The sequence below is a fragment of the Aphelocoma coerulescens genome, chromosome 9 (assembly GCF_041296385.1).
Source record: "Aphelocoma coerulescens isolate FSJ_1873_10779 chromosome 9, UR_Acoe_1.0, whole genome shotgun sequence".
In the NCBI taxonomy this organism is placed as follows: domain Eukaryota; kingdom Metazoa; phylum Chordata; class Aves; order Passeriformes; family Corvidae; genus Aphelocoma; species Aphelocoma coerulescens.
Genome location: NC_091023.1, coordinates 20,157,610 through 20,177,866, shown reverse-complemented (window position 1 = coordinate 20,177,866; position 20,257 = coordinate 20,157,610). Strand labels below are relative to the sequence as shown.

Below are 20,257 nucleotides of genomic sequence, written 5' to 3'. Positions count from 1 at the left end.
TCTCCTGAACAGCAGAGAAAATCTTGACAGGCTGAATTACCATTTCATTTCCAACTAGGAAAACACTGACAAGCTTTAAAGGATGGTTTTGAAGAGAAACCATGGACATCTAAAGATTTAAATTACATTAAAAAACCTCAAGGGCTCTTAGGCAAAGGAGACTATTGACTGCAGTACCATCTAAGCAAGATTTTGCTATAAAACCCCACACCATATGTGCTTTTCCTGACTGTGACTCATCATCTAAATAGAAATTCAGTTCCAGTCTCATGGAGTCTATGATTAAACATATTTTTTGCTGTTGCTTCTACTGTGTTTATGTATGATTTTACATCTGTCTTCTCTCTATTTCTTTGTCCTTAATAGTCAATGTAAGTTCTCTGGTTGATCTGACTCAGTGAATTTTTTTTCCACGGGTGAGTGAAACTTGGTGGCTTCAGCTTAAACGAGTGGTGGGTTTGCTAGAACCCAAAGTGACGTTGATGTTGCTCACCTGCCATTTTACAGACAGTGGAAGAGGAACTTCTCCCACGTGTACTACTGTGTCCATGTTATGGTGGTGCCAGGGCTCAGAGGTGTGCGGTTCACATGCTTCGGGTGCTGCCTGGATGATTCAAAAGAACCATAACAGAAAACACAGGAGATTTTGACCAGCCTCAGGTCTGTAAGTACATTTTAAACCCACAAAGTTTGAGTGTGTTTGAAATGTACTCAAATATTTCCTTCTCCACCATTATGTCCTCATGACCCATTGAATCATCAAAGGCTCGGAGATGAAAGAAGGACTTATGGTTAGAAAATGCAAAGGACTCTCTGCTGAAGGGGGAATGGTTTGTTGTATCTTCCTTTTCTTTTTTTTTTTTTTTCTTTTTTTTTTTAATCCCAGAACAAATAGCTCTGGTGGATAATTCTCTGAGAGGGTTTTCACTGTAATGAGTAACTGGGCTTCCAAAAAGCTGTTTTATGAATAAAGTAAATAAGCTTTCAATAAAAAAAAAACCCACAGAAATCTGCAAAATCCCCATAGTGTTTCATGAGCTTTGAGTCACACTCAGGGTGGAAAATTGCCCAAACCAATAGCCTATAGTGAATCAAAAGAGAGCATGGTCCTTTCAGATAATATTAATGATGACTTTCTTCAGGCTATATCCTACATGTGGTAACATAAGACCTGTTACCCTATCCAGCTGAAGAAAAGACACCTCATACACCTGAACATCTTCTGGTGGCCTAAGATGGCACTGGCAGGTCAAAAGCACCTCTGGAATAGTTCTACTGAGCCAAAGAGGCTGTACCAAAGGAGGATTTACTGAGCTGGCACAAGTGTCTAACTTTTTTATTTGCTGTAAGGGGTTTTTACCTTTTCAGAAATGGCTGTTATTTATTTTAGAGATGAATAAGTTTCCACCAGGTCAGAGTGAATCCGTTGAAAAAGGACACCTGAGGACCTTTAAGCCTTTCTCTCCATGAGATGGGTATGGAGGTGGAACTGCCCACCCTGTAGAGGTTGCATTGATGATTAAATATGAACTTCACATAAGAATGTATTATTTTCAACCTCAGAAATATTTACCAAAAAATCAGGGATCACGACCTACTGGACAAAAGGAAAACAGTCACAGCCCTAAAAGCTGGAGAAGATCGGGCCATACTCCTCGGGCTGGCCATGATGGTGTGCTCTATCATGATGTACTTCCTGCTGGGAATCACGCTGCTACGGTCCTACATGCAGAGGTAATTTCATGGTTGTCCCTGGTCTCACACCCCTGCTCCAGCTGACTTCATGTGACTTATTCTTTTGACTCTTTTTATTAAAGTTTTATAATTTTTCCTTTGGTCAACATAAGCCTGACCCTGCACTTCCTTGCCCCAGTATAAATCAGGCATAGCCACAGTGAAAAGCAATTTGAGTAATACTGGCATAAAGTGAGGGAAGAATTAGATTCCTGTTTGACAAAATCTTGATCCACAGGCTTTAGACTTGGCACAGTTTAACACCAGCATAATATCCATATCAGCTGGCCTGCAGTCTGCTGAACCTTATAAGCTTCTCAGAGGCTGTTGCTGCAAAGCCCAGACTCAGGACAAAAGAGCAAAAAATAATTTTCAGCCTTGAAAAACAGTACACTTCCAAATGAAGGATGGAGAATTAATTTGGGAAAGAAATCAAGCTCTTTATAACATGTAGCTTTCCATGTCGGTTATTAATTTAATTTTAAGAAGTGAAATCCTCATGATAGTAATCTGCTGAAAGTGGAAAACCATCTTTCATCATTCCTGCACTGCACTTAATTTTTCTGAGGCTTTCTCTGTCTTCCTCCTCTGACACCGAGAAGAGAGTTTGTCCTGTGATTCATTAACAACATTTGTAATCAGTTTTCAAGCATCATCTGTATTTAAAATGCAGCACAGACTGCAATAAAGCTGTCAGGGGTGGGTTTTTTCTGCCCTGACTTGTGGAGCTAAGAGAATGAAAAATGTGTAACGAGGCATCAAAATATAGTCTGCCATGCCCCAAACCACACTAAGGCAGGGGTACATACCTGGCACACTTTGGGTTAAACTCCACAGGCTTCTTCTTTAGGCACATGCAATAAGTGCCTACAGTTAACAGGTATGAGCATCCTCAATTATACTGGTGCACATGCATGAGAATATTCCCTCTTGACCCTGCAGTGACAAGGAATACAGATGAGGATGAGCTGTACTGATTGGCAGCATCTTATTTGTGTGATAAAGTTATTTGTCCTGTTTTAAATCAAGGCAAAATTTAGATTTTGAAAACTGAGATGAAGAACTGTTAAGTTTCCAAGAACATCTGCTCTTCCAAATTGCTCTCCCAGCCCTTTCAGCAATATCAGGGTCAATTGCAGAGGCTGCTAAGGTCAAAATTGCTCACGTGGAAAGAGTTGATTTATATTGTAAGATATGTGTAAAAAGAATTGCCAGAAGATATCAAAGTACCTGCAAAGTATCAACTATTCCATCTTCACAAGTCTGTGGTGGGTAGGTGTTGCCTTATAACCCCCCTGCATGAATAAAACAGCAGCCAGAAAGGTGAAAGTGAGGAGAAAACAACCCAGGAGTCCTTGCTGTCACTTTTTTTCACACAGCCAGATCTCCTCAGGGGTTCTTCTCTTTCACAGCAATACCCCTCCAGCAAATACTGCCTGTGAGGGGAAAAAGATCCTTTCATTCCATTTCCCCCCAGAAAACATAGCATAATTTAATATAAATGTGAAACGGAATATACAAGCAGAATTACTGCTAAAGCAAAACAGCAATAGAATTATTCAGAAATCTTTGATATCACTTACTATGTAAAGCCTCTCATAGGTTTTGTGAGGGCCAAGCAGACCCTCATCCCCTTCATTGTAGGGCAGGACAGCCACACTGGGAGTGAGTTGAGGGGCTGAGCACGATTAAAAGGGAACCCTGGGTGAAACCTCCCCCCAGCCCACAAGGGCTTTTTTGCAGAGCCCTCAGTTTGCCCTTTCCCCAAGGAAAACACAGCTGTAGATTTTTAAATACATGCTAGTGAACATTGCTAGTGCACAGCGAGGCTCCATCATTCCAGTTTTAGCCTCTGGTGAGTTGGAGATAAGATGAAATCCTCCAGAAAAGTTACAACCACTGACTAAACTTACAGAAAACTGAGCGAGCTGCCACTAGGAAAAGCTTTCCCATAGGTACAGCTGCATGAGGTACCACTCGTGAGATCCTGTGTCCTCATGCATGTGAGAATATATACCCTGCTGATTCAAAATTGTCCTCTCAACCTCCACTTTAAATTGATCTGGACTTTTAGTTAACCCTCAAGTCTTGGCTCAGGGTGTCTTGTCATGCACGACTGTGTGTGTCGTGCTCTCCCCAGCGCAAGCTGCTCGGTTTTCTTCTCTCTCTGCTTGACACCCTTTCAAATGTACCTTCTTCAGGGTCAAAGTTCCAGTTCACTTTTCATTTATACACAGGCATAGGTGAATAGGGTAGTTTTGTGCCCAAAGGCTAAACTTTGGGTACTACAGAATAAAACACTCTCTGTGATGTGTGACATGAGACAGCCCAGGCTTTGCTCAATGCCCTGCAACACGTAGCCTCTCCTTTAAGATGCCCCCAGTATATCTCTGATGGGAATCCTGAGATGGCTTTAGTGCTTATTTGCCTATTCTTGCCATGCTCTAATTTCTCTTTTTTTCCTGCTTAGTGTCTGGACAGAAGAGACTCAGTGCTCGCTTCTCAATGCATCCATCACAGAAACCTTCAACTGCTCATTTAACTGCGGTCCAGAGTGCTGGAAAATCTCTCAGTACCCCTGCCTGCAGGTGTATGTTAATCTCACCTCTTCTGGCCAGAAGCTTCTACTCTACCACACTGAAGAAACAATGAAAATTAATTCTGAGGTAGGAGCACGAAATAAAATTTGTTCCTAAATGGGTTTCTGGAGGGCTTCTCATCTCATTATATCCATTCCTCACTTTAAATCAATATAAAGCTTCCAGCTCCTGCTTCACTGGTAAATACAGAGCAGAGAAAGCAGAAATCAGTGCACAAACTGAGCTCATGTGTCTGGAGAGGGGCAGCTTTCTGCCCCCATCCATTCTACTGAGGGTGCTGTGCCCCAAGGGTGGGAGCCTCCCTTGTCCTTTACAAGTGCTTTACAAGAGCAGGGGAGCACAGAGCACTTGTCACACTGATATTCTCATGGAGCTGTGGACAAGTCACTTCCCACCCAGGCATGGCTCCCCATGACAGTGAACACCCCTAGAAATGTGCAGGGAGCACCCATGTGGCAGTGAGAATGGATACTCCATTCTGCAAGGCCAGGCAAGGTGGCAGGGAGAGACGAGAGCCCATCTCCATCTCTGGTGACAAGCTCTGCACCTGAGCAGCTCCACTGAGGTCAGCTGAGCTGCCGGGGTCCAGGCACAGCACTTACCCTGCAAAGATCCTGAAAGTTTGCTGAGTGACGACTGCCAAGATAAAAGCAGCAGCACAAAAACAAAAGGCCTGGCTTTGGGGAGCGAATAAGCCAAGGAGTCACCCCACCTTTACAGCAGAACTTCCCTGATTCCAGACATTGATCTTAAAGAATTATCTTAAGCAAGTCTGAAGAATTCCCCTCTCTGCCTCTGCAAGTACACGCTCCAGCATAACTCCATCCAGGTGGGATGGAGACAGCTCCTGTCTGGAGGCTGTAGCGAGGCAGCAGATGCAGAGAAGGCGCGTCCCCTCCAGTGGCAGTCACAGCTGTGTGGCTGGCGCGGGGCTGTGCATCACTCCCGGCGAGTGCCTGCCCTCGCAGGTGGCTCCGCGCTCCTTCCACAAAGAACGGCAGGATGGGACAGGGAATTGTCCCTCTCCCCACCTTCCTTTCCTCATGTTGACAGCGCCAGTATCTGTGAGAATACGAGCTGGAGTGAGCAGGCACGCAGTGGAATCATTAGACTTACAGGTGCCAGATCTGCATTAACTGCTTGATTATCCAAGGTCACTGAACCCCAAACTGTGGGTGCTTGGCAAAGCACACCCCGGAACAGCACAGCCCCGTTTCAGGCTGCTGACAACGTAACCTATTGTGTTTCTATTTATGGCAGCCGTTCAGTAGACCAAATTACTTCTGCATATTAAGATGAAGTGATATTAAATTTAGTCAAAGCACGGCATGGTGGCACTAGGCTGCTTATTCTGCTGGATAATTAACTCCCATGACTGAGAGATGGAGTCCTCTGGATCTGAAGTATGAAATGGAGAAGAGTCCCCCCTTTTTCCCCTCTGCTCTGCCATTAGTGCAGGAAGAGGCACTCATTGTGTGTGAAGCCTGAGGCAGGACGGACCCCACTTCCTGCTGGGGCACAAGCAAAATCATGATGTGCACGCCTCAGTTGATTAAAAGAGATCAGATAAATCTCTATGCTCCACTGATTCAAATAAATCAAGAGATTCAGCATAAATCTCCACATTGTTGTTGATAATTTTTGCTTGCTGAAATGGACTTTGAAATTCTCCCAGATGCCACCTCCTCTTAATTTAGTGTAGGCACAGTTAATACTTCTCCAGCCCAAGGTTGTTTTACAGGTTAAGCTCTGCTCTCAGGAGGATTCCTAAGTTTTCCTGACATGCTGCTGGCTATGTGACCTGAATCCAAAAGCAGTTTTGAGTGGAAGTTTGCAATGTCTATAAAATACCTGGCTTCTTGCTCATGGCTCAGATCTGCAGAGTTTCCAAGTTCAAGTCAGCACAACCCATCTCATCACTCCAGATATGCTTTCCCTCTTCCCTGGCCAAAGAGCATCTCCATGCAGCAAGAAAGCAGTCCTGAGCAGTGCTGCATGGTGATGCTCCAGTTGGGTGCCAGCTGTCTCTCTCCATCCACCTACTCAGATCTGTGTTCTCTGTCTTTCCCCTTGCCAAATAAACAAAATAAAAAAACCCATGCCTGGCTCACTGAGCTCTGACATGACTGTGAACAACACAGAGCACTGTCCTGACACTCCAAGGCCAACACCAGTGACCTTCAAAAGGTCAGCACCCCTCGACCAAGCTCTCTGCTTTGCTGAGCACCCACACACACACAAAGCAGCACCTGGAGCCCATCTCTCTCCTCTCCCCAGCCAGCACGGACGGAGCAAAATCCACTTTGATCTTAAATAATGATTTATTCAGGAGAATTGCTGTCTAACCTGGCTGTCAGCTCAGAAGGTGGAGTAAGGAGTAGGTACAATTTATACAGAGATCTACAGCATGCTGCTGCCAGTCTCCAGTGGGAATCAGTGGGAAGTCAGTGGATACCTGTCAAGCTGCTAGAGTCTTTTCAAGAAAAGCACATGAGATTTTTTCTGGCTTTTCATTGCTCTCACTGTTTGTACTTTATCTCTAGCCTTTAGGACAAGCCCAGCCCCTTGTCAATACTACAGACAAAATGGTTTAAACGCTTCCAAGGCTGCACTTTTCTTGCTCAGCTGCCGGAGGCTGTAACAGCTTCGGTGAGAGGTAAATTGGCCATGGAGCCAGGCTGTCACCATGAGGAGGGGCTGTGGTAGTTAAAGCAATTAGAGAGGCCCCATTTTGATCTCATATTATGTAATTTTGACTCTTTTCATGTCATTGGAGCTACTGCTGATTTATATCGGTTCTCCATTAGTGAGATAACAAGAAGGATTTAATCACCAAAATCAGCTGTTACTCCCTGAGACTCAGAGATGATGGGGAGTCTCAGGGTTTGCCACTGAAGGCTCAGGTATTTATAGGCCAGGAAGGAGTTTGCCTGGTACAGGGAGAGGAAGCAGAGGTGTTCACTTGTGGATTCCAGTAGACCCATTTCAGGGCTGGAACTGGAGAATTCCATCTGGAGGAATCAATTCAGGACAACTCAGACACAGAACTTCTCCTTCAACCCTTCTCCAAACCTGTTGCCATTTCCAAAAGAGATGTAAATTGATATCCTGACCACCTTCTCACAAAGATTGCCACAGCACATCCTAAGTTTCCAGGCTCAGCTTGGACACCAATCCCAGCCACAGACATAGGATAAGAGTTGTGTATTTCACTGCCCAGCCTGAACTGAGGGCTTTTCTGACAGCAGCCTTTTCAGTGTAACATCATTGATTTAAAGGAAACTGCCTCCAGCTCACCTGGAGAAGTTGTGTGATCTCCATCCTTTGAGATATTCATAACCTGACTGGACAAGTTCCTGAGCACTGAGCAGAGCACTGGGCTGGATGTGTCCAGAGGTAGTTCAGACAGGACACCTTCCCAGTCCTTTATATTAGGAAAGTAGAGATGAAAACATTGATAACAACTTCCATTTGTAGGAGTCTGGTAGATCCTTCTTGTGCTCAGATTGCAAGGAGCATAAGAACCACTTTTCTCATGCTATATCACAGAATCTTCACCTGAGGTAGAGCATCAGACATTGCTTACTTGCAGATTTCCAAGTGTTGGACAATGCAGAAGTGCCATAAAGCGGCATAGATTTAGTTGTCTACATGCACAGGTACAGCATAACAGTTGTGGATATAAAATTCCTTGCCAGGCATTGGAGAAAACTACTGAAAATTAAAGCTATTGAAAACAAAGAAAACATCAATACATCCCATTATTGAGTCTTCCTACTTGTTTGCCAATCACCTATGAAAAACAGCAGAGCCAGCCCTGTGCTACCCCTGGGATCTCACTGGGGAAGCCAAGATGTTGAAGGAGGCCAGGAGCACCCCACAACCACAGTTTAATGTCCTTGTCCTAGGGACCTACTCAAAGCTGAGGCCAAGATGTCTCCAGCATCTCAGGAGAACCAGAGTGAGGCAGATAGCACACAGAGTAAAGGGCACACACGCCTTGGAGAGCACCTGGGAGACCACAGCCTGGAGAGAGAGATGGCTTCAGCACAAGGAGTCTGCATGAGAGGCAAAATAAACTTCCCTTGCACAGCTGCACTTCACAGTTTCATGCTCCCAGGCCTTCCATCATGGGCAGCCCAACATGGCTGGTGGCTCTGTGCCAGCAGGTGTAGGAGAAACGTCTCCAATTCTGCTTCAGCATCAGCTCCCCTTTGAAAACACTCAGACTTGCTGCACTCCTGGGAACTTCTACAGATTTAGAGCCCAGGAATCTTTCCTCATTTGGGCTTCTATGTTTTCCATTTTCTGTCGAGGGGAAATTGAATTTTGGCAAAAGTGGCCAAGTTCTTATTTAATCACCTCGTTCAGGATACTTCATGGCAATTCCAGAAATAAAAATGTATAGCACAAAAATGACAAAAAAAACCCCAAAACCCCCCAAAAAAACACAACAGAAACCCATCTGAACTGGAAATACTGCTGTTATGACAGTGATAACAGAAAATTTATAAAGAGAAAATGAGGAATGCTTCACTGAGAAATTTCCCCTGCTTAGTAGATTATGATCTATTAAAGACTCATGGGCACTGGAAAAGGGCTCATGACTTTGGACATTTAAGACAAATTTGGTCAGAGTACAAGAGAATATCCTATAGGGAGCAGACATGCACCAGCAGGAAGATGGATGAGATATTAATGCTCTGATATTTTTCATCTCTAATTTCCAGAGCTCTATGAAATATTCATAATGGCAGTGTGGCCACACTCCACCATTAATGCTGCAGCCTGCTAACGCCAGACAATCTCTCTGCCATGCTTCAAATCATATTCTGTGTTAATAACTTGCCAATGAATCAATCATATCCTGTTACGAGGTTAATCCTTCAATCATAATTAGGACTAGAGATTTGTTGCAGTGTGTTACCAAAAAATGTCACAGCACGTCATGAAAAAGAATGGAGGGACACTTATAAAGTATGTACATTAAAACAATAATAATCAAAACCCATGGGTCACATTATTTTAATCAAAACATCTTTTTTTCCTTTGCAAAACTCCCTTTCTCATTAAATTATCAGAGAGAAGGAGCTGTTGGACCTATGCTGGGGTCAAAAGCAAAAACAGCACTAAGAGCCACCCTGGCAACCAGGTTGATCTTCAGCTAGAGACTGAATGAAAGTCAGTAGGAAGACCTAGACTACCTCTAACTGAGGCATTACCCCCGTGGGAAAATTTGTATAAAGGTCTCCCCTCATCCATCTCTGCTCTGAGTGAAATCCTGTGCCCCCTGTGATCACTTTGATCCAAGCCAAGTGAGATCTAAACTACCAGATTCGTATTTACAAAAAGTCAATTACCCATCTAACTGTGAGCATATGTGTGCCACTTAAGATGAAGAGGTACTTCATCAGTTCTATTTTTGCATGTGTAAATTAGCAATAATAATATATTCACCTATCTCACAAGGCACCGTGCAGATTAATGCATTAATGTTTGAACAGCACTTGGAGGTTCTCCAATGGGAAATTCTGTAGATGTGGAAAATATTGGGTTTTGCTGTGATAAATTTATTATTAGTGTAATAGTATTGCACTCTTGTTATGAAAAGCATAATCACCTCGAGGTTTCCCTGCTTGCCACCTGACAACAGACACTGCAACAGGTTTGGAGACGTGTTTTTCTCCCTGTGCTTCCTTCCCAGTGCTCGTACATCCCCAAGTGCGGGAAGAATTACGAAGAATCCATGTCGCTGGTGAATGTGGTGATGGAAAACTTCAGGAAGTACCAACGCTTCTCCTGCTTCTACGACCCCGAGGGCGTTCAGAAGAACGTGATCCTCACCAAACTGTACAGCTCCAACGTGCTGTTCCACTCCCTGTTCTGGCCCACCTGCATGATGATCGGCGGGGTCGCCATCGTCGCCATGGTGAAGCTGACTCAATACCTTTCCCTGCTCTGCGAGAGAATCCAAAGGATCAGCAGATAGGAAAGGAAGCTTCTCTGAAATTCAATTACAGCGAAAATACTGTTTTTCTCATTCTTCACCAAAGAACCTTAAGTTTGTAATGTGCAAGTCTGGTATAAGTTCCTTACTATATTCTTCTAAGTAGAGCAATAATGCAAAAGCTGTTCTATATGCAAACATGATGTTATTATTATGCAGACAACTGAAAAAGTTACTGTTTTGTGTTGACTGTCTCTATGATCTTGTTTTATGCTGGGATTAGTACTTTCTTTTCTACACCCAAGATAGGGCTCAGTGTGACCATTGGCCAAGCTTTAGTCGGTTGATGTTTTCGGTGTAAATGATTCTGGGGGAAATTCACTGCTGGACAAAGGGCAGCCGACCACTTGTGCATCATTGAGGTCTCACATCTGCCTCAGTCCATTCCTTGGATTTGTGGCTTTGGCTTTTTAAATATTGGCTGCAGAGGGGGGTGAAAAAAGCATTGATATGGGTTTTTTACTGTAAAATGGCACAAAAGGGATGTATTTTGAGGTCAGGATAAGTGTACAGTATTTTCAGCCTCAGTAGGACTTGGTGATGCTTTGTGTTTGCTCCCTCAGTTCAGAAGTCAATTGTACCCTATGGTGTTTAAGGTCTTTTGGAAAACACTTTGGAGTTTTATTTTGTGTAGTGCTATAATTTTCCTCTGTCTTATCAACATAAGTTTTTGTCACTTGCAGAAGCTGTAGCCAAAAAGCAAAAAACACCTTTTTCCATTTTGTATTCTAGTCTGAGCCCTATTGATGGAGGTGGGACCAGAACTCCTTATGTAAAGGTTTATTATTCATTTGTCTTGTATTTGCTACCATATCACTGTAAAGAAAAAAATAACACTATCAGCTATTTTTTCATTTTTTACTTCCAACTATTTTAGATTTTTTTACTTGATATATATACAGATATATATATATATATATAAAGAAAAAGCTATATTATATCTAGTTGTGTATTGAAACTTGTTTATGGGGTTTTTTTTTCTTTGTTTCTACCCACTGGAAAATGAACAGTACAACTCATGTATTTGTAACCTTCATCCTTGGATAATATCATAACATGGAGGAGCAGCACTGCAGGATCTTATCCAATATTCATGATGGTGTTTCAGTCAAAGGTCTCTGTTGCTGTGACATGGGAAATGACAAAAATCTCATCCAATTCTACGGCTCTATTAACTGAATTGTTAGATAATCATCATAACACATTTGGAAATCTCTCCTGACCTTAACTCACTATGCAGTGCTGGCTGACATGAATTATGATTTACAAGACCCAGGTGCAATGATTTATTGGAAAAACTGAGAATCTGGCTAAATTGTTGTCCTATCTGTCAAATATTTACCACAGTATACTTGCCAATTTAATTTCATACACACTGTAGTCACAATTTCTGCATAATTTATTTTTATTCCCCTATAGAAAACATTCCTTCTTATGTTTTAAAGACACCTCTCTCAGTTTCTCATGTTGCACCCAGCCTGAAGGACAAACACAAGGCACATCCTGGGAGAAATCCTGTGAACTTATTACCCAATAGCTCAAAGAAACCATATACAGGCCTACTCAAACCAAGAAAATAACATTTTTCCCTTCAAAAAGACTGAAAACCAAGTATTCTGTCTAGTTCATCTATATATATAAGTACCTTTCCGCATCACAGCATTAAAAATTTCAAGATGTTACAAAACAAGTCATGCAAGTGTAATGTGAGCTGTAAAAAAAAAAAAAATATGAGTTCTCAGCAGTGAAAATAAACCTGCAATCTTGTAATCAGTAGTATAATTTTCCTTAGGTAATTAAATTCCTGGGGGGTGGGGGGATAATGAAGGTTCCAAAAATATGTAATAAAAATATTAAATTAAATCTTCCAGATTTCAATATCTTCTGCCTTCAGATCTGGCTTGTTTCATCAAACTCTTTTCTGTAGCTTCTATTACCAAGAAAAGAGGAGTGCTGGTGGACCAGGGAATTCATAAATGTTCATTTGCAAAAAAGAGGTTTTGGTCAGTATGTTGGAATTGCAGGAGCCAGCACTGGGACACCTGAGAACCTCAACATCAGTGGGACTGGACTGTGCTGCCAATCACAATTCCCAAATCAGGAATGCTACATGGCCCTGGCAGCACCCAGCTCTGGTGTGGTGGCTTTTCCACACCATCACCAATACTTATGCTGGCCATTTGCACAATGATTTACGTGCCTTGTGACATTTTTGGTGCCTGTATTTGTGTATTTTCGCTCGGTGACAGGGAAGCTGATTGTTCCTGACATTTACACATCAAACGCTGCTTTCAACATATCGTGCCATAAAACATTTCACCAGAGCTCCTGTGGGTGAAACATCTTGCTGCTGTCGTAGGCTATAATCATTTTGTTGACATTAAGAGAGAGATCTGAGGGATAGCAAAACAACTTGAGTAATTGGATGGAGTGAGGTAAAACAATAATTTTGAAGGGAATTATCCATCTGATCCTTGGCACTGTTAACCCCCTACTGAAGTGCTAGCACTGCAAATGGGATTTTTGACAACTCCTGCTGCCCCAAAGAGAGATGGTGTTGCAGCAGGGATGTTAGTCTGTGCCATTTCTTCCTCTATTTTAATATCATGTTTTCCCCTGCAAAAGGCATTGATGTGCCTATAGGCAGCTCAAATGAATGAGAAAAATATCTAATGCAATTCAGGAGCCAGGCAAACCTACCCTGTTTCTGACACTGGTTCTGACTCTTCCTAGAACAAACATTTCAACTCTTGATGTCCCAGCTGGGCATTTGGGATAGCAGCAGGGAAAAACCTGTCCTGGAAAACCCTGGAAGAGAAAGGTGCAATATGAAAAAGGTTGTGCAGTATACCCAGGCATCAGAAGCTTATGACAAGCAGCCTTGTGTGATTTAAAGCATTCGTAAGTATTTCAGGTACCAAATTCACATGGCCTTTTAGTAGTTGTTATTTTCTTAATTAGATTGTATATGTCAAGCCTTATTTCTATTCTGGAACATCTAAATCTGAAGCTGAAGTGTGAACATCCTTGCTGTAATACTTTGAAATTTGGCACCTTGCAGCAGATTTACTAAATGTCACCAGCTAGGACAACAGAGAGTTTATTTTGATTTAGTTTTCCTCATTGAGGAGACATCAATTTATCTCACAAAATGTACCCAGTGGAAGAATACCTATCTCCAGGGTGAGCTTGGGTGAATGCAGCAAGGAGAGAGGGTTCACAAGAACCTGCAGATCTCAAGGAGACACAAAGGCAGTGACTTCCCACCACAAGGAAAATAGGGAATAAAGTCCCACCTTGTAGCCTCCTGGTTTTTTCCTTTGTATAGAGGATGGGAGTGAACTTGGGTAATTAATTTTTAAATTCTGGTTGAAAAATAGGGTTGGGGTAAGGGTTAGGGTTAGGTTTTGGGTTAGGGTTAGGGTTACTGTTAGCTCAATGGAAGAAGTAGCTGGGAAGGAACTGGCTGGTGTTTGTCTGTTCTGTGAGGATTCCTGCTTTCCTTTGACTGTAAAACCTTTGACCTTACAGCAGTACAGCCTCTATTGTGAATGGCATTGTCAATTACAATCACCTTAAAAATTGTTCAGCTCATTTCCCTTCTCATACAGTCATGCCATTATGAAATTTGCTCCAGGCATTCATGGGGGTTATCCAATATCTTTGCAGGAACACAATTTTTCCACAGACTCTGAGCATCTTCTCTCCATTATCCACTGTACTGTTCATCATCCATCAAATATTTGGGAAAAAACCCTCACTTTTCTGCTCCACTGAACACTTGTCCCTTCCCAGCACTCAATTTTCAGAGGAAAACAACGCACAGTTTGTGGAGTTCCCAAACATCTCACAACTGAATGCAAACTTTGCCAAATTGATTTTTTTGTACAGGATAGAGTGAAAAGCGAGGGTAAACATCAATTAATTTTTTTCAGTGTTTTGAAAACAAGATGTTTCCATTTTTCAGTTTGAATTAAAGAACCTCTTTGAAGTCTAGGGCTGAGGGAAACGTTTTACATAGGATATCTCGAAAAAATAAACATAACGGTTACTCTGATGTGAAACAAAATGATCAGCAATTGATCAGTTCACTGAATATTTTGAGGTCAGGGTTTTTTTGTGAGGTTGACCAGCAGGGTTTTTTCATTTTTATCTCCCACCAGTGAAGTGCAGGATCCATCACAAGGATGCAGCCAGCAGCAGCCCCAGCCAGGGTCCAGCCAGGCTCATGTGGGTGATGGTCATCTCAGGGATCACCAGGATGAGTAAGGCAGAGCACAGCACTTCCTCAAAGAGTGTAACAGCTCCTGAATTGAGCTGTTTGTGTGGGGACACTGTGTTTAAAGTTAAACCAAGCCCCCTTAATTTTTTTCTCTTTTAAACACAAAATGGTGAGACCATGTGATTCAATTATTTGAACTGTTGTAAATTAGGGAGGGCCCTACATACAGAGGCCCTGGGTAGTGGATTCCATGTCCTGTTAGCTCCAGGAGTGAGGCCAGCACAGCATTGGGCACATTATGGGTTGGCTCTCCCATGCTCTGTCCTCTCCTGTGTTTGATAAATCCCAGTGAACCAGGAGAGGTGGGTGCTGCCTTTGGCCATCTGCTGGTCCCCAACAAGCCACTTTTTGTCCCTGACCTTCAGCTGCTAAATGTGAAACAAACTTCATTTCACACAAAGGGCCTCTTCATCCTTTGGATATGATAAAAAAAAAAAAAAGATCAGCAGTGCTGCCTGGTGAATTTGCACCAGGATTTTTTAAATAAACCAAATTTCTCCAAGCACTGAAAAAAATGTGTTAACATTAGCAGAGCCCTCCACACAGCCTGTCTACTTTTTCTAGTTCTCAGTTTTCATAGAAAGAGCTGGTAGGTGAGTATTTATTTTTAACTGAACTGCATTTGTTTAGGTAAGAATTTAGTGTATTTCATTTCTTGGTGATTCTATTGTAATATAGATGGTAAGAGATGCTCATTCTAAAGTGCTCTGCAAGCTCTGTTGAAACATGGCCATTTCCAGGCAGAAGCTCAGCAAATGACTCGTAAGACATGGGCAGAGATGGGGGACCAGCTCTTATTAAACATACAGAAAAAGTTTGTATAAATTGGAAGTTCAAGAAAAGCAGGTGAGAGTTAGAAGCATCTCCAGAGGCAATCAGGCAGGTCAGATTTAGGGAACCATATAAATATATGTTCATCCCTTTCAGAATAGCACAGCAGGATCAGGCACTGCTACAGGTTGCAAAAAAAAAAGTACAGCTTTTTTGTCCAGGAGTGTGCTCCATTCTCAATACATTTCAGGGGAAAATGTTAGAAAACTCCTGAAACACTGTATTTGACATTCAGTACACCCAAAAACTAGCTTCCTTTTAAAAGATACCATTTCTACTATGCCATTTTTTTCAAAACTTGGAAAAAATGCAAAAGCAAAATCTGAACCTGAAGTGATCTACCACTATCCCACCTAACTCTTTGTATCAACCCAACTTGATTTTTTTTCAGGTTTTTCAGTCTGCAGAAGATTTTGAAGATTTTCTTCCCATTCACAGCTAAATAAAATATTGTGGAATTGAAAATGTTTCCTACTCAGCTCAAGCTAAAATCTTGAAGCCTCCTAGGATAGGTTTTCTAATATATCCTGTGGAAGGTGTCCTCTCCTGTGAGGGGAGGTGGAACTAAATGATCTGTAAGGTCCCTTCCAAGGCAAACCATTCTGTGATTCCACCATGTGGAAATGTGTATGAGGACAGTGAGAGGTTTCATCTTCTCCTCCTAAAGTCTCCACCTTGGCAATTCTTTTGCATAACTGCAGGTACCGTTCTGTATTCTGTTACCAAGCACTTTTTAACACCCAGCCACCTGCACAGTTTACTCCAGATCACAAGCAAAGGTTCTGTTGTTCCAGAGGCTGCTGAGCAGCTCAATCCCCAAAATCCAGTGGGCAAAAAAGAAGAGCACCTTGAAACCCTTCCACGGGGAAGGCACTTATGATTTCAATCACGGTGCACTTAAGCTCCGTTATATTCATCAGAAATTAAATAGGAAGCAGAGTCTGATGACTAAGCAGCAACACCTTAATCACACCCCTTAGAAGCAAGAGTTCAAAGCCATTAATACAACAAGACAGCTGAACAATGCAACGGGAGGTTGCAAACACTGCAGAGGCTGCAAAACCCGACACCGAGGGAGTCCAGGTGTAATTACTTGCCACTTCCTCAGCACCACTTCACCATGTGCTCAAAGGCAGTGGGAAGGCAAGCCTGTACCAGCAGCAGCTCGTTTTCCATCGCTGGCAGCTCCCTTTCCTCACCAGCACATGCTGGCTCCCAAACCTGCACAAGGGTTTCTGGGTCTCAGCCTCCAAATACGAGACAAGAGCTCCCACCTGGGAGCAAAATAGAGGCCAAGAAATCTGTCCCAGAGCAGGTTCTTTCACAGCATGTAAAGTGCCACGAGTCCAAGGTTTCTATTAAACAGCCACCAGGAAGGAGTGGGAAAGACAAACAGCAAACATGAGTAAATGAGATATTCTGCTCTACTCAGGAGAAATGAGGATTTTCTGCTCACACGCAGGGGTTTCCCAGGGCAGGAGACACTCGAGGGGCTCATTCTCTGTGGGCAGAAACATCATGTTTGGATATAGCATCCAGGTTTTCATTTCATGGGCACAACACACAGCCCTTCACAAGTCTCTGCTTCCCAAGGAGTAGCTGCTTACTACTGAACCAGATGCTAAAAAATTTGAGTATTCAGTATCAAAATAGATTTATTCAAAAGCCATCTGGACAGAATCCTGGGTAATGTATTGTAGGGAAGCCTGCTGTAGCAGGGGGTTTGCACATCCCAACACCTGGTAGGCAAGTGCCCTGAGTACAGGTCTTGTCAAAGGAACAGGAGTCAAATCAGGAGCTGTGATGGACTTGGCTGTGAGTGGAGAATTTGGTTAACCTCGTTTAAAAACCTGATTTTCTGCTAATACTCCATCACACTCCATTTTTCACTCTTTTAACTCAAAGCATCCAGTGAAAGACACAGAAGCAGAGCTGGCAGAGCTATCCAGGAGGCTCTCCCCTGTTAAAGAGCACCAAAATTAAAACTGGCATTAGAGGGAATCCAGATCCTCTGCTGTCAAAACCAGGAGGCTTTACCTGATAACTCCAACCAGAAGGTTAATCCTGAACAGAAGCCAGCAGAGAGGGACTGCAACCCACATCAGAGAGGGGCACAGGGGAGACCAGGCAGCTTCAAATGTCCCTGTCCCAACCGCACAGGGTGCCTGGTCCTGAGCACCCACAGCTCTGTGGACGTGGTCTGGGCACAGGAGTTTGGGAGGCACTCACTGCTCCTGGTTTTCCAGTGTCCTGCCATTAGTGATGCCTTAGGTTTTAACTTTCATATTTTTCAAATCCTGTACTGCCTAGTGTGCAACTCTGAGGTTTCTTGTAGCCTGTTCACTTCTTCTCTCGTGCCAGGCAGACATAACAAAGCCTCTCCGGGCCTGCTCTCCAGGGACCGTCCTAGGCCCAAAATGTAAACCAAAGCCTCTAAAGGGGGGGAGGGGGGGGGAGGGGCAAGCTTGGCAAAACTACATCATTAACTGAAGCTTTAATTGGAGAATTAGCCCTGACATGCAAATGAACCAAACTTATAAAAGTGTGGAGAACTTGTGACCTGTCGTCCATCTTGGGGTCCATTTTGAGAGTAACCTCTGGCTCCCCAGGGTGTACTTTTGAAGGCCCTTCAAATAAATACCTCCCTTTATTCCCTTTTTCTTGTCTACTCTCTGTTTTGAGGTAGTCTCTCAAGGCATCATTAGCTCTGTGCCACTCAGCAGTCACCTTAAGAAGAGAAGACCTCTGCAGTCCCAGATTTCCACTGCTGTCCCTGGCAGTCCTTCATCTTGAGCCAATGACACTCTGGCTGCAAATTACAAATTAATGATCTAGAAAATCAGTTGTTCCCTCATACCTTTCCAGAGTCCTCTCCCACCCCTTCTGGCCTCCCTCCAGGTGAGATCCTGGCCATGCAGATCAACACATGCAGGAAAGCAGGAGAAGTAAAGCCAAAATTCCATCTACTTCCCATCATCAGAGCCGTGGAAACTGGATCAGCACTAACCCACATTCAGATGCTTGGGCAAGGAGACTTTGGTGCCAGCAGCCCTTTGAGTTTGGTGCTGACCATCACCAGCAGCAGCTTGTTATGGACCCATCACCACAAATGAGCCAAGGTCCCCAAAGGGGACAGTGAGGAAGTAGCATCCAGGGCCCTCTCATGCAATGGTTGGTCAATGACACTTCTACTGAGCTGACCCACATCCCCAGCTCCCAAACCCTGCTGCCTCATGCCTGAGATAACCCTCAAACCTTTCACACCTCACACAAAGAGCAGGACAGGAGGTGTCAGGACAGGAGGTGGCAGTCCACTCCGGACATGCCACCATTCCCAATGGAACTGAGTAAGTCCCAAAGGTCACCTCATTTCTTCAACATCTGTGCTGCAGATACTTTGGTGATGATCTTCAACCTCCAAGGTGCCCCTTCAAAGTTCACAAGGCATCCTGCCCGCTGCAGAGACGGTGTGTGCAGATCCAGGGGTGGGCTTGTCCTCTTCTCCACTTTGTGGCTGGGAAATGCACATCTTTGTCCTTCCCTCGAGTCGCTTGGCTGCTCAATACTAGCCTGACAATTACTTCCAGCCTCGGATAAAAATCTCCTGCCCTGATGCTGTTAAATTATGTAGAACAAGATTATAATTACATCCTAAAAAAACCCCATAAACTCTATACTTAAAAGAACATTATTCAGGTTGCAAAAACAGGCACTCCAAAGTTACAAAATGCCAGAAATAGAGCTGCCTGAATAGATTCCATGCTGCACCACTTGTATATATGCAGGATGATACAGGCTCTAACTCTACAGGGATATACCATTTTCCACAGGACCCCTGGCCCTGCCCTGGTGAGTGACCTTTAGGCAGGGTCACAGCCATAGCACCATATGGGCAGAGCAAGAGTGGAAGAGGGAGACATGCCTGATGTCCTACAGAGAACACTGCTGAGGTGTCTGTGAGGGTGGGCAGGGTTAAGTTGAGGGGGGCTGATGGAGGGCCCTCCTTTCCCCAAAATACTGTGGATCCTTTTCTGCTCAAGATTCGGTGAAATTGCCAAGCTGGCACAGAGCAAATACTGGGCTCTGCCCTGAGCAGGGCTCAGCTCAAGATCACCTTCCTGCTGAAAACAACTTGAAGGAAATGCTTTGACAGCTCCAAAATGATCATCTTCAGACATTTTTGACCCGTGGGAAGCAGGGCCAGTTTACTATTAGTTTTTGAACTCCTTCCTTTGTGTCAAAACTCCAGCAAAGTGCTGCTGCACAGAAGCCTCCATTAGTTTCCCCACCATGCCCTGGCAGCAGGGTTCAATTTATCCTTTGCTCTGGATGGCTGTTGCCAGCTAAGTGCCCTGTCACCAAATCTGCCCACCCCACCCCACAGCCAAAGGGGTCCATGGTGAAAGGCTGCTCCCCTCCACCAGCCCTGCTCCAGGAGCCCACAAATGCTACCTCACCTCTCCCCAGAAAGACCTTTTGGCTTGTTTCAAGGCTGAGCAGATAGACCAGAATCAGACAGGCAAATAGGGGGTTTCAGGGAAGGCCTGTTTCTATCTATTCCTCAAATGAAATGAAAATCTATTGACACAGAGACTCTGTAGCCACCAAAACCCAGGTTCCTCCAGTTCATATGACAGGCCAAAGGTCAGGGTGTTTGTGCACTCATTAAAGTTGAAACTGGTCAAAGCCAGCCATCAGTGCCACAGACAGACCAAATCCTGTTCCTCTCACAATGGATTCTTCCCTGACAAGACCCACAATAAGCCATGAGGGCCCACCTGGATTTACCATCAGTTGCCAACC

At 43.7% G+C, this 20,257-nt stretch overlaps 1 protein-coding gene across 5 annotated transcripts in view; it reads left to right on the top strand.

Moving 5' to 3' along the window:
- Positions 1–12,221, top strand: part of LOC138114647 (calcium-activated potassium channel subunit beta-2) — a 142,905-nt gene extending 130,684 nt beyond the window's left edge. For all 5 annotated transcript variants that reach the window (XM_069024358.1, XM_069024355.1, XM_069024356.1 and 2 more), the window contains 3 exons: positions 1,564–1,734; positions 4,205–4,400; positions 10,039–12,221. In XM_069024358.1, the coding sequence (XP_068880459.1) occupies positions 1,564–1,734; positions 4,205–4,400; positions 10,039–10,323 (652 nt within the window). In that variant the 3' untranslated portion in view covers positions 10,324–12,221. The remainder of the gene's footprint in view (positions 1–1,563; positions 1,735–4,204; positions 4,401–10,038) is intronic.
- The last annotated feature ends 8,036 nt before the right edge of the window (positions 12,222–20,257 follow it).